We start from the raw sequence: 13,836 nt of genomic DNA, 5'->3' as shown, positions 1-13,836 counted from the left end.
TAGGCATCCTCTCTTGGCCTGATATGCTGAAGTATAAAGCTGATACTATGGTCAGCTGAAATTGGCTTGTTATAAAAGTGCACCTCTGACTCTTTGGTTAAAACAATTATTCTGGAATGTATTTGCCTGTGGCTCTTCAGGACTTTGAGAGTTAAAGCTTTCATGTAGATCTTGTCCCTGCTAGGAAAATTACCAGATGCTGACAGGGGGTGTCAGCAGTGGCTCAGCTGAACATATGCTGCATATGGCTCTGCTGCAAGTGCTGGACAGGGAGGCCCTGTTCCCTGCTGCTGCAGAGACTGGTGGAAACAGGTTTTAAAACAACTGATTTCAGCACAATACTAAAGGTTTGCCTCTACATCCTACCAATGAGACTGAATAACTAATAATAAAGCATAGATTGGCCTGCCAAAATTTTTGCTGCCTCAAAAAAGAGTTAGATGGCATCTTTACTGAGTTATTTTACAAGCGGTATTTTTTGAGGTGTTGAACAGTGCCAGTTGTCCTTGCACTGGGACTATATTGCATTATTTTTGTGGTGAAGATGGAACTGAAACTGAATCAGAGATTGAATGTAAAGCAGATTAAAATATCTTTTTACCTTAATGATTGATTTTAATCTCTGAATTGGACACAACAGCATTTCATAACAAATTCAATCAAACATTAACCAGAAAGTGTTTTCCTGCTTTTTCAGAGAACATACTTAAAAATATTTCCTGCTTGGGATGTTGCCACAGAATTTGTGTTTCCTTGTGTCTCTTGTGAACCTGCTACAGACACCCACCCAGCACCACCACCTGCACACCCACATGTCCTGACACCCTATGACTTTGAAACACAACATAAGTCCTTTCCAATTCACAGTGCTCCTGGGAAGCTCCTGAGAAAAATTCTGAGCCTGGAGTAATTTCAGTAGTCCTACTGTTTGTGAAAGGAGTTTCCACTCGCCTTCCTGTGCCTTCCTCCCTCCCTTTGGATGCTCCTTCCACCTCCCGCCCTGCAACAGCTTGGGTGCAGCCGGGGGAGCTGGTTCCACGCATGGCCTGGCAGGAAAAAGCAGAAGGCATGTCCAGCATCTCTCCCTTATGTGGTGGCACGCTTTTAGATCAGCTGGAGGCACCACAGAATCATGAAATAATTTGGGTTGGAAGGGACCTTCAAAGGTCATCTAGCCCACTCCTCCTGCAATGAGCAGCAACATTTTCAACTAGATCGTGTTGCTCACTTCTACGTTCACCCATAGAGACCAGGCAGGTCAAAGGAGACGATGTGAACAGGAGCAGGTTGTCTACGGGGAGCGACAGCGTCTCTGGGTCAGTGTGTGATAACAGGAGAGAGCGAAGCAGCCGTTCCAGTCCTGGCACAGAAACAGAAAGTCTGCTGAATTACATCATGAAAAGTGAGAATTGGGGAGAGAGTATTGCCTAGGAAAACACAGTCCTTGGACAGAATTGATGCAAACTGCCTCCCTTTCATACTGTAGCTAGAAATTTAGCTCTCACCTTCAGTTTAGTATTTTTATTATGTACCCCAGCATGTTGAGGGAACGGCTGCTAAGGTTTTTCTTATTAGATTTTTCTTAACCTGAAGTTTAACAGGGCATTTTTAAAAAGGGGCAGTGTGACTGACAGAAACCAAAGTGTCCATTTTGCTGTTTGCAATGTTTAGATAAAGTCAGCTCACCAATGTAAATTAACTTTCATAGTAAGAAAATGTGTAATCTTTCACATTCAGAGCTATCCTGTGCTCTTACAAGACATAAAATATTAGCCAGATTTGCAGACTCCAGTTTAGAAGATTAATGGACCATCATCAAAATAGGCAATCGAGTCTTGAAACAGGCACTTTAGTCTGAACTCCTTTCAAAAAACTGGACTTTAAGGTTAGTCCTCTGCATGGGTAGATAATGGATTATTTTCTTTGTGTGTACACTTTTTGTAGCTCTCATCACCATAAGCATCAAAGTGCCAGAGAAGCACTGATGGATTTGTCCTTGCAGGCCCATGGGTTATGAGATACTACTCCTACCATCACTTATTTTACACATATGGCACTTAGGCTGAGAAAAGTATGTTGAACTGCCAAGGTCAGAGAGAAACAAAATCCAGAATCCCTCTTTCCCAGCCTCAGTCATAAAGACATCTTTCCTGCCTTTGATGGGGGTTTCACTTTTTACAGATGATTTACCATTACTTTCAGGGCTGGTAAAATCCAGAGTTTTTTAACCTCTGCTCATAGGAATATGTGTGTATGAGCTATAAAGGTCTTTTGGAACACTGCTTCCAGTCCTCCCATTTCAGGCAATTATGCTGTTTGGTACCTTAGGTATCCATAACTAACTCATTTCAGGCTAAGTAAGTGAAGTTTTCTTCTTTGATCTTCTAATAGGAAGACAGTTGCCCAATTCCAATGTTCCAATCTTTAAAAATCTTCTGATTTCCTACCAAAATCTTTATTGCACAGAGGTATATTGATAATATGGAGGAGTATTAACCAGAAAGTGCAGGGACTCTTTTCTTTCCTTTGCAGATAGCTTGTCAGCTTTGCCACTTTGAAACAGTTATAAAACCCCAACCAACCAAGCAACCCCGAACGAAAAAAAAATAGAAGTCTAACAGAAATATTGACACCAATAGATGCTAGCCAGTGGAATCCTCTGCTAGCCCAAATGAGCATACGTTCACAAGTTTTCAGGTCTCCAATGGCATGAGTGAGCTGTACCAACCCTACCTCATACCTTCAGTGTAGCTGGATGACAGACCTGTGCAGCTGCAATATCTTACAGAGGCAGTCAATATGTATTCATAGTATTAATTCCTAGAAACAATTATAATATTAAAAATAACATCAGGCTGCAAGATATTTCCTTGACTATTCTGCTGATAAAAGATCTAATTTATTATGTATGCCTGTTTTTAACACGATCAGTAAGCTAGCCCAAAATTTATGAATCTGTATGTGTCTGATTCCACGTTCAGAGAAATAAGATTTCAAGTGAGCAGCATTGTGTTTCTGCATCTTTAAAATCAGGTAACTTCTTTTCCTGACAAAATGAACTGACAATTTGCTTAAATTTGACCATCCATATTTAAAGATAGTCCTGATTTTTGTAGTTAATAAAGAAGGTGGTAGTTACTACAGCACCAGGAAAGGAGAGGGATGGCTATTAGTTAAAGGCCTATTATTGTTTTGAAGTTTTCAGGCAGGCTAAATTCAAAGCACGTATTTTATTGAAAAGTCCCAGCACATATATGTTGTTGTAGCACTTCATTGGTATCCACTTTGTACAAATTGTTTTTTTTCTAGCTTTTCCATTCCACGGGATTTTTGATAGAGTAAATTTGAACAAAGAATAGAAGTTATTGACAAGTTATAGCAAGAACTTGTTGTTTTGTTGGTGTTTTTTGTTTTTTGGGTTTGTTTTTGGTTTTGTTTTTTTTTTTTTTTCTGAAAAAGAAAGAGAAACATGGTGGAGATGGTAATTCAATCTTCTGGCACAAGAAATGTGCCCATGAATGTTAATTTAGTTCAGACTGTAACAAGGACAGCAAGTTTATATTTGTAAAAAGAGACTAAACAAAGAGAACTATTGATACTAATTGAAAAAAACCCAAACCTGTGTGGTTCTTGAAGCATATGAATCAAGATCGTCTAGAAGCCTCTACTGATTAACACCACCACCACACTCTGATTTTCCTCCTCAAATGCCGCCTGTTTCTCATTCTTCTGATCTGAGTTTGATATTCACTGTTCTGACCTCTTGAATGTATTAAAAGCTGTAATTGTTCAGGGCATTTCACCCTGGCCGGCATGGAGTTAACTAAGATGTGTGGCTGCACTATCACCAGTTGCATCATGCTGGGCCAATTATTCTACTGGGACCTGTTATTTTATTATAATAAGCATCAGAAGCAAGATGATCTTATACAACTTTGCATAATTTCTACTGACGTGTTATCATTCCTAATGAAGTCCACTACCTGCTTCACTTTTAAAGCATTTCCACCTTTTCTAATATCTGATGGACTCTACACCACTGCGCTGCTACTGTATCACTGCTCCCTCCAGCACAGCTGAATGAGATTCACTCAGAAATCAAATAAACCCAAGCTCACACACAAAAAAGGAATGAAGTGTGCCAGATCCCCACTGTCACTCCAGCCCCCCAGCTGGAGCGGTGCAAACACCTGCTGCAGGTGGTCCTCAGCCCTCAAACTCCTCAAGGCCCTTTCTCTATGTATTTATTCTTCATATCCTCAGGTAATTTTGAAAGGACATTTTTGAATAGAGAGGGCAGGATAGGAGGGCAATTAAGTGGGTGGAGAAGATGGATGATAAAGACCTCTTAATAGTCACTTTTACATACTATTATTTTGAGTGAGGAAAATATAATAAATACAGAAGGGCTGTAGGGCCATAAGACCCTGCAGCAAAGGGTGTGACATAGGAAAGGGTGACAGGTAGAGCAGAGAAGGATGAGAAAACAAATGACTGCAGAATGGGACAATCCCAACTTCTTCTGAGATCACACTCTTTCTTCCCAACTAGTCCATATCACTTTAATGTACACCCGTCTAATAGATAGTCTAATATAACATTTTTTCAAGACAAAACCAAAACCAAAACAAACCAACCAAACAGACAAAAAAATAATTGTCTAATCTCTTTTCCTTCCTATTTCTGTCTACTTTAGATCTCCAAGGTCCTTTTGCTTCCTACATCTTACACTTTGTGAGCCACAAAATAAAGGTGGAATTCAGCCTTCCTAATTGGCAACTGGAAGTCGTCTTTATGTTTAAACACAATGATCTGTTTATTGGAAACTGCTTTTCTGTAGTACCAGCCATCTCTTCATGTCATGCTGTCTGAATAATGCCTCTTGAGGATGGGGATAAAGAATAGCATCACAGTCAGACCCCGTGGGGTTATAAAAGCATTCAAGCAGCCTGAAAGGCTGAAGCCATCATGAAGTTGCATGCAGCTGTAGTGATGTAGGTGGGTGACTAAGAGCAACTTGGAGATGGGATAATGGTAACCTGGTACACAAGGGTCATTTTTCATTGATGGTGTCGCTCCATTGCGCTATTGTGTTCTCCCTAAATTAGGTCTCTGTGTTTAACATAGCTGAGCAAACTCAGTGAAACAGCAAAGCACATTTAAAAGAAGATTAAAGGGAAAAACAGTTTGTTGTGTGTTGTGATTTAGACCAAATTGTGATAAGCTTTTCTCACTTCGGTCAGTAATTAATTGCCTTTATCAGCAGCAAAATAAATGCAACAGGAACTGGCCTTTCGGAAGTAGCACAGCAGCCTCCTGCATAGGGCAATGATGACTTTCCCTGGGCAAATTACGAAGTTAATACAACAATTTAACCCAAGCTGTCCTCTGAGTGTTTTCCTTAGCAACATGATTCATTTTCTGGAATGGATTTTTTCAGTGCCAAGACGACAGAGGTCTTGAATTTGGAAAACCCCTTTCAATTTATTATTACTAACTTGCTCGCAGATACATACAAATTGGAAAATCCTGCATTAATTTAACACAGTTTGTATATAAAACAGATGAAAATAATTAGCAGCCTCTTCTTTCACTTCTAAACTGAACAAATTGAGATCTTGATCCTGCTCCCAGTGAAGTCGGTGGGGGAGTTGCCTTTAACGTCAATAGATATATGACTCAGCTTAATGCCCCCTCTGGGACCTGTCAATGTGTAAAGATTCCTCGGAGGTTAATTGCTTGCAGGAGAGTCTTTGCCTGGAATGTAAAAGGAAGGTGCAAATTGCAGAATTGGAGCATTAGCTCTGTACTGCACCCTGGAAAAGATACTGTCATTTAAAGCAAAGGGATCTCTTATTTCAGTAATCCTGCATCTAACAATGAAATTTGGTCATTCCTTAGTTTAGAGTATGTCTTAGAGATCCACTTCCTTTGCCATCTTTACCCAATAGCTGTTGAAGTAGGACAGATGCTTTTATGTTTTCCTAAAGCTACTCCTTTCGGCTATTTTAAAATTATTATTATTATTATTATTCTCTTAAAAGAGTACCTTTTTAAAAAAATCGCTACTTTAAAATATACTTTTAGAAAGTATCTATACACAAACCATGAAAGAAATAATAGTTGTGGGAACGGAATTGATGATTTGTAAACTAAGTAGAAAGAATCATTCTCATTTAGATTTTTCAGATTTGAGTGACTTGCTTATTACATAAATGTGCATTTTGCTATTTTGGGAAAGCTAAGAGATTTATCACTACCTGTTAAAAGTGGGGGGTGTTGTTCCTTCATCATTAAAACTCAATGTTTTTCCTCCCTTGTCACATTTTTTGTAATCCTTTCCCACCTGTATCACACTTGGAATAATCCTCCTCATTCCTTGTCACATGCACATTAAACCTCTTTTAAATTACAGACTTCTAAACCAAGCATTTAGTTTTTGTTCCAGTAAGTGCAATGATTGTTGTCAAATCACTATTAAAAATCTCATGCATATACCAATCTGGAATTTATTTTCAAAGTTCTCTTCATAAATTACTGTACTCTGTCAACCATAAATTGTGATGCTGGCGCTGTCTCTCAGTTCACTGCAGCCTTTGTGACTCATCTGGAGTTACACTATTACCCTGTAAATAACACAGCATACAACTCAGTCTTTCAGAAATACCCATGCAAGTGCTATGAATTCATTCTTATTTACAACTTTTAAAAAATTCTTATTGGCAAATAGTATTAATCTTATAAAGCAACAAAGAAGCTGGAAAAACAGCCAGGAATGCCACTTCAAAAGCACCTTTTAAAATCAGAAAGTTAGATGACATTTTGCTTTTTTTTAGAATTGTGGACAAACTTTCACATAGGAAGGCTCAATCTCCTGGAACACTGGTTTGTAACTTTGAGGAAGCACTGGCTTGTTTTTCTTCAGATACTGTAAGAAACTGGAAAAAAGTGCAAGTTAAAAGCAAGAAGAGTGATGTGCCTTCTTTCTCATGGCAGCTCTGTTGATTAATTTTGCTTTGTATCGTTTTACTAAACTTTGGTGTGACAGCACCTGAATACTATATACACTTCCTAGCCTTAAAATAATATTCAGATTTAAGAAAATATTTGAGTAATTATTGGTCTCTAGTAGAGGAAGTTAATCCTGTTCTCAGACACACTCATTAGTGTGCTGCATCCATGCTTCGCTAAATACTATGCGCATGTGGAAGGACAGACTGACTAAACAAACCTGTGAGAGTTAGCATACTACCAGTAGAAAACCAATGACAAACAAGTCTGGAAGGTTACAACCATAGTATTTACTTTTAGAAACTTGACAGACGTCTAATTGACTAAATACTGCTATATCTGTAATTGCAATTTTCTAGGTATTTCTTTTATTAAATGTAATGACATTTAGGAAATATGACATACAAGGATGTTCTTACCTAATTATGTGAAGTGAGACTTTTAGCATGGCTTTCTAAGAAATCTGAGTTCTCACAAACATCTTGTTAGTCTGTCAGTACCTTCTCACATAATTTCTGTCTCTTCGAGCAGTTTTTAACCTGCTGATGAACTTAACATATTTGAAAGAATGGTTCCGTTTATTTGAATTTCTTAAGTTCCAGAATCACTGTTGGCTGGATAAAGAAGAGACCTCGATTAGTGGCTCCATTCAGCTCAATATTTTTTTCTGCTTTGTCTTTTTGTCCAGCTGGTAGAAAGGACATTGGAGGAACTAAGGGTTCCCTTCTCTGAGGGGGCCTGCAGATTAAAAAAGGTATTCAAAACTAATGTGATGGATATAGCTGGGATATTTATGGAAAGGAACATAGGAACACAAATCCATTGAAATTCAGGTTTGAATAGTGCTGTTAGACTTTTTTTAAAAGGCCAGCACAGGCTCCTAGAAGGCTGTGAGATAAGTTTACAAGACCTGTTGAAAATGTTTTGGAAGTTAACTTCTTAGACACTTCTTGTCTCATATCAATTAAACAATATTTCCCTTAATGGTGCTGCCATTAAGGTGCTTGGCCATTTCTGCACCTTCACTGAATCCCCCTTCAGAGACTTCCTTTCCCATGGTCTGAAGCAGATAATTCTTGCCTGCACTGACTTGAGAACTTTCTGCAGATAGTCCCAAGCTAACACAGATCATGAGCCATGGTCCATATAGACCCTCTCCATACTGTGTCAGTGTTTCCAGTCCTAATGTCAATTTCTCTCTTGCTTTCCATGACCAACACAGTAAAGCAACCATTCTACCCTCTCATTTGAGTTATGCCTCAAAACTCATTCCTTCCGTGGGACGTACCATAAAGCTGAGGCCAGCAAAACCTGGGCTGCTGGCAAGCTGTGCCTGCTGCAGCTGACTGCTGGAGAATCCTGTGGTCACTCCCAGAGTTATTTGCTACCTCATTTGACCTACATCCCTTAAACCCATTTGTTTGCCTCATCCCCTAACTACACCTTGCCTTTGAGAGTATGTCTATGCGGCTCTCCAGAGAAGTAATTACAGCTTGTACAGTCACACCAGTCTCAGAGGAGAGGCAGTGGCGCTGATGGCCTTTGTTACTTCTTTAGAGTGTCTGTTCTGTGACAAAATCCGTGTCGTCCCATTTTCATTTTGCCTCTTATCTGAGGTACATTAAAACATTTTTAGTTATGTCTACAGCGCCAGTTCAAGTGCAGAAATATTTTTAGACAATAAATTGTTTGAGCAAGGGTTACCAGTTGTTATGGGGCTGTAAGACATCGTCTCACAAAATTTTCCTTGTAGTATATGAGCACTGTTCAGATTGTGCATAAAATGTTCTTCATGTTGTTAACTCTGAGGATCAGTGGCAAACCAAAAAGTTGTCCAGATTTGGGACTGAAAGACAGTTGAGAACCAAGCATGACTATCCAAAAGAGCTTGCTGATGGCAAGAACTTATTTTTCAGCATATATGTTTTTAAGCTTAAGAAAGTAAGCTGTGTTTAGGAAAATACACTGATTTGTTCACCAGTAAGAAATTTGTGTTTGACACCACAAACACAATGGGGTCCCAGCCCAATTTAAATACCAAATGAAAATACATTTCTATCTTCTGAATTGTTTTGTTACAGAATACATAACTAGCTACTAAGTATACTTTGCTGGGGTGAAAGAGAGCAACAAAAGACCTGAGGCTTTTTTCAAATAGTTTGGGCTTACTAGGAGAGTCATTGATATCGTGTAAGGAAGTGGACCGTTTAACCCACAGATTATAGCTGGGAAAAGAAACTTGTGTTTGGGAAGGGGTGAGAACTGGTACGTGTTAGCCAACCCTGCACAAAGAGAAGCCTGTGCAAGGCCTGTGACCGTGACAAAAAACAAAGGTGAGCAGAGCAGACGTACCTATAAAGGCAAAGTGAGCGGTGAGGCGATGCGGGGATAGCACGCATGACATTTTGAAGGTACTAAACACGATCATCCTCGCGTGGCCGGATGCCTGCTGCTCGGGCACCGCCGTCGCACACGCCGAACGGCAGGGAGATTCCTTCCGGCAAGTGGCCGCGCTGAGGACCCGGCGGGAGCCACCTCGGGGCGGGCGGAGCAGCGCAGACCCTTCCCGGGGGGCAGGACCGAAGCCGCCGGCAGGCTCCACGCACAGGCGGCCGGGGGAACCGGGGGATCCCGCCCCTCCCCTCCCCGCCGGGCCACCGCCCCCGGCCGGCGGCTGCCCCTGTGCGCCGCTCTCCCCGCCCGCCTCCGTTCCCGCCCTTCGCCCCGCTGCGGCGGCCGCTGCCATAGCGATGCGGGAGCGGGCGGCAGGGACGGGCTGCGGCGGCGGGGTCCCCCGGCTCCCCCCAGGTAAGGGCGCTGCTCCGGGAGTCGCCTCCCAGTAGCATCGCGGGGAAGTTTGTTGTAGACTCCGTGCCGTGAGCTGATTTTTAAAAATCTCATTTCGTCGTGTTTGTTCTGCGTCTCTCCCGCTCCCTTTCTGCCTGCTCAGGTGCAGTTTCTCCCAGATCCGCTTTCTCTGCGAACTTTTTTACCGAGAGCAGCGTCTTATTTTCCTTATTGTTGCATATCGGCGTGGAACTTTGCGAGCGGTTCGAGAGCACCAGGGCCAAGGGCAGGCCGAGGTTTCGGTGCCCGGCGGGCTTTTGTCCGGGCCCCGGAGCCGCAGTGGCGGGGCAGGTTGGGCTCTGCTGGGCTCAGCCTTGCAGCCCGGCGGGCTCCCGCCGCGACTCTCTGAATGAGAGGGATTAAAAACCGCGGCGAGAGAGATTGCAGGCGTCTCACTGAAACACAAGAAAATCCTTTTATCCCCAGAGGGACAGAGGCTCGCAAAAGTTCCTTTAAAGTGCATTCAGGAGGGAGCAGCCCTGAAAGCAGTGGATACGAGCTCCAGAACTCCCTCGTCTCACGTGGTGGTTGGGGTTGCGGGATCTGCTGCCGCTGCCCGGGCCCGCTCGCTGCGCTGATACCGCGATGAGAAACCCCGACAGGTTCCGGCATCTCCGGCGGGCTGCGGGGGCTCTGCCGCCGGACCCCCACCTCGCCCGACACCCTCCGCTGGCCAGTGGCCACCGCGCTGGCCCTTGGAGGCCCCGCAGATACTTGGGTGGGAAGGAGACAAAGAAGGAGCCGGGGCTACCTCTCTCCCTCAAGCACAGCTAGACATTTTTCTCTCCTCCTTTCACGGAGGATACCCCTCCTCTCACCCTGGCAGTGGCAGGTTGGTGAAGGTCCCGCTGGCCCTTGCAGACAGAACTGTGCCATGACCTTGGTGGTGCCAACTTTGATCTGGACATCTTGGTGGCCTTTGATCGTTGTGTAGCATGGTGGTGCAAGGACCTGCCTGCTCAGCAAAGACCCTCGGCTGGGGCAGGGGAGGCATGACTGGGGGTCCCCACGCAGCTTTCCCGAACACTGCAGCATGGTTTGGGCTGCTGGACCTACTCTCAGCTGAGGGATTCCCTTGTACCACATGTTCCAGTCACAGAGACTTTGTTCACTTCCGAAGTCAAGTTTTCATCGTACTGTCATGACAGCATAGGCTGGCTTCTGGCTTCATATATTACTGAATCTCTTTTTCTTCAGCTAGGGAAAAATACTTTGCTGTGCACTTGATGTAACTTAAGTTTACCTGCCAGGGGACAGGTAAGACAGTCAAGTGTTATGCAGTCTTCCAACAGCACCAAGTGTAGGAAAATATGTGTATGTTTTCCTCTTCTTTGCCTGCTGTTGGAGGATTAGGTGGTGCTTGGTGGACATACTCTTACTTTGGGATGAAAACGTCTCATATATCTTGGGACTCAGTGCCTGAGCACTGTGAGCAGGATCACTGGATTGATGTTGCTGAGGGTTTCTCTCTCTAAATGTGTGCAGTGAATGTATTTTGTGTTGTAAAGTAGGCATGATAGTCATACTGAATTTATTAGCTTATTAAGCATTAGAAAAACAAGTACATATTGAAATTATTCTGATCTCTTGAATTGCTAATGAATGCAATTATACTTTGAAGGAGTTATGAATGTCTCCTCACCACCACTGCAACACACCTTTGTTCAGCAAAGAATTCCTCTGTTTCATGCATGCCTTTATTTCCTGCACTGAGACTCAAACTGCTTTTACCTGGGGACTTTGTAAGGAAATTTCTTTAATGATTGCTTTTGTTTTCCTGATGCAGGCAGTGCAGCCTGAGGAGCTGAGCTCACCCAGGCGATGTGAAAGCAAGACAAACCAAGGTGCAGCAGATGAAGGAGAGGCAACGAGGTCAGCTGATGGAGACAGCAGTGTCGCTCTGAGCTACCCCAGCCTCAGTCTCCATGCGTACAGCATCGAGAGCATGACAACGTTTCCAAATAGCTGTGGAAATGGCGGTGCCATTACTTGTGTAGTTATGGATAATAAAGACTCCGCAAACCAAGGTACCTGTGTCAGTCATAATGGGGGATACAGCACCAGCAACAGTTATGAAGAGGACATTCAAGAGGATAAGCTCAACCCTTCCAAAATCATGCGCTTTTTCACCACTCCCCGTAAACGGGCTAATTCCAGCTCCGATAGGCCTCGTTCCCTGGTGTTGATGGGCAACTCATCCACATGGAATGCTTTGTCTTCTATCAAAAAAATGGGATCTTTCAAGAAGTTGAAATCTTCAGTTCTCCAAGGAATTCAAACAAAGGAATGCTCAGACATCTTAAATGAGAACGCTGCAGACAAACATGGTTCGAACGGGGAAATGATGAGAGTTCAGACTAACAGGTATTCTTATTCGGGGCCTTTACATGATTTCCAGAACACAGTGGATGGTTTAGCTTCTGACTGCTCTGATGCAGAGGAGAGCGATGAGTCTTTCCTGAGGAACACTCATCGCTCACGCAGCATCCGGCGGGCTTATGGTGCTGGCCGCATAAACTTGCTAGACACGGATAAAGTTCAGAGTCATCACAACTCTAGTAGGCCAACATCACCTGTCATTGCAGAGCCAAAGATTTGTGAAATTTTGGTGAAAGACTCTGAAAACAACAGGATCATTTATCGGAGAAGCAAAAGTTCAGATAATTTGAACTTTCTGAAAAAAAGCTCGTTCAAACGGAAATCCACCTCAAACCTCACCGACCTCAAGGTTGGAAATGAAAAACAGATGCCAACAAGGACTGTGAGTGTTACTTCTGCTGACTCGGACAAGACTGGTGGGAACCCTGAGAGGAGATCCAAGCGATGGAAGAGCCCTATCAGGGCAAAAGATTTTGACCGAGTTTTGAAACTTGTCAGTAACGTTACAGATGTCGCATGGAAGAAGGATGCCCCTAAGAGCATGGCTCCTTCTCCCAGCGAGCAGTCCCAGAGAACAAGGTCAAACAGCAGACTGCATGATGACTACTCCCGCAGGGTTTCCAGCAGCACAGATCATGACAGAAAGAGATGCACCTCCCCAGTGTCTAGTCCAGACTCTTCCTTGCCAGGAACACCTTGTCTGCAAAGCCCCACGGTTGCTCAGGATAAAGAGGCTGAGATGAATGTAGCTGTTGCTGAAGACAGAAGCCTCACGACGTCATCAGGTATCCCAGACTCTGATAGCTTATCACCCACACTGAATGACATTAGTCCATTTCCCAATGAAGTGTTTTATTCAGACTCAGATGAACCAAAAGCTACCCAGCAGTTTATGTATGAAGCTGAAAACCCTCACGCTCCAGTCAGGCCGACTACTCCAAAGCCTCGAAGTCCTACTGCAGAGAAGGTGAAGTGCAATATGAATTTCCAGTGCCCAAACCATCACAGCACGTTGTCACTGAGCTCATCGGAGAGTGAGGAGAGGGTTGAGGTACCGGGGATGAAGCTCGGCAGGAATCCTGTTTGCTTCCAGGACTCGGTGCAAACTGTGTACTACGATGATGGAAATGAAGATAGTGGCATAAGCAGCCACTCTCAGCTGAGCCTCAATTTAGCCTCTGGTGCTGAAGAGAAAAAGGAAGAGGTAAGAAAGAAAGCAAAATCCTCTAGAAGATGTATATATATCTATCCGGTTTTGTCTTTATTAATGCAAAACAATGCAAACAATGCAAAATAACCTGAATGCTAATGGCTACGGCAGCTTGTTATTGCTAAAATATGCTGACAGCAATTATTTCCTTTAATATATTCTGTTTGGATGCTAACATCAAATTATTGTTTCTTTTTGCATTAATATCAAAGAAAGTTTTGGCAGCAAATCTATTTATGTACATTTTCAAGGGCAGCTTGTTGCCCCCTGCAGATATATCACCTTGTCATGTGGGCTTGTCAGATTTTACCAGCCTAGGCACGGTCTGGCTGTGTTTCCTTCCAAGCTGAAAGGTCTCTCAAGAGTCTGTATATTTTAAAGTAGTGTTG

The 13,836-nt window shown here is 43.0% G+C and overlaps 1 protein-coding gene across 8 annotated transcripts in view; it reads left to right on the top strand.

The window, feature by feature from the left end:
* Positions 1–13,836, top strand: part of SPATA13 (spermatogenesis associated 13) — a 153,660-nt gene that overhangs the window by 93,870 nt on the left and 45,954 nt on the right. For 7 of the 8 annotated variants that reach the window (XM_071804298.1, XM_071804272.1, XM_071804303.1 and 4 more), the window contains exon 2: positions 11,645–13,441. In XM_071804298.1, the coding sequence (XP_071660399.1) occupies positions 11,645–13,441 (1,797 nt within the window). Of the gene's footprint in view, positions 1–9,720; positions 9,820–11,644; positions 13,442–13,836 lie in introns of those variants that run through there. The other variant, XM_065830711.2, reaches the window with a different exon arrangement.

The sequence above is a fragment of the Patagioenas fasciata genome, chromosome 1 (genome assembly GCF_037038585.1).
Source record: "Patagioenas fasciata isolate bPatFas1 chromosome 1, bPatFas1.hap1, whole genome shotgun sequence".
Taxonomy (NCBI): Eukaryota; Metazoa; Chordata; class Aves; order Columbiformes; family Columbidae; genus Patagioenas; species Patagioenas fasciata.
This window is presented reverse-complemented; position numbering and strand designations above follow the sequence as displayed.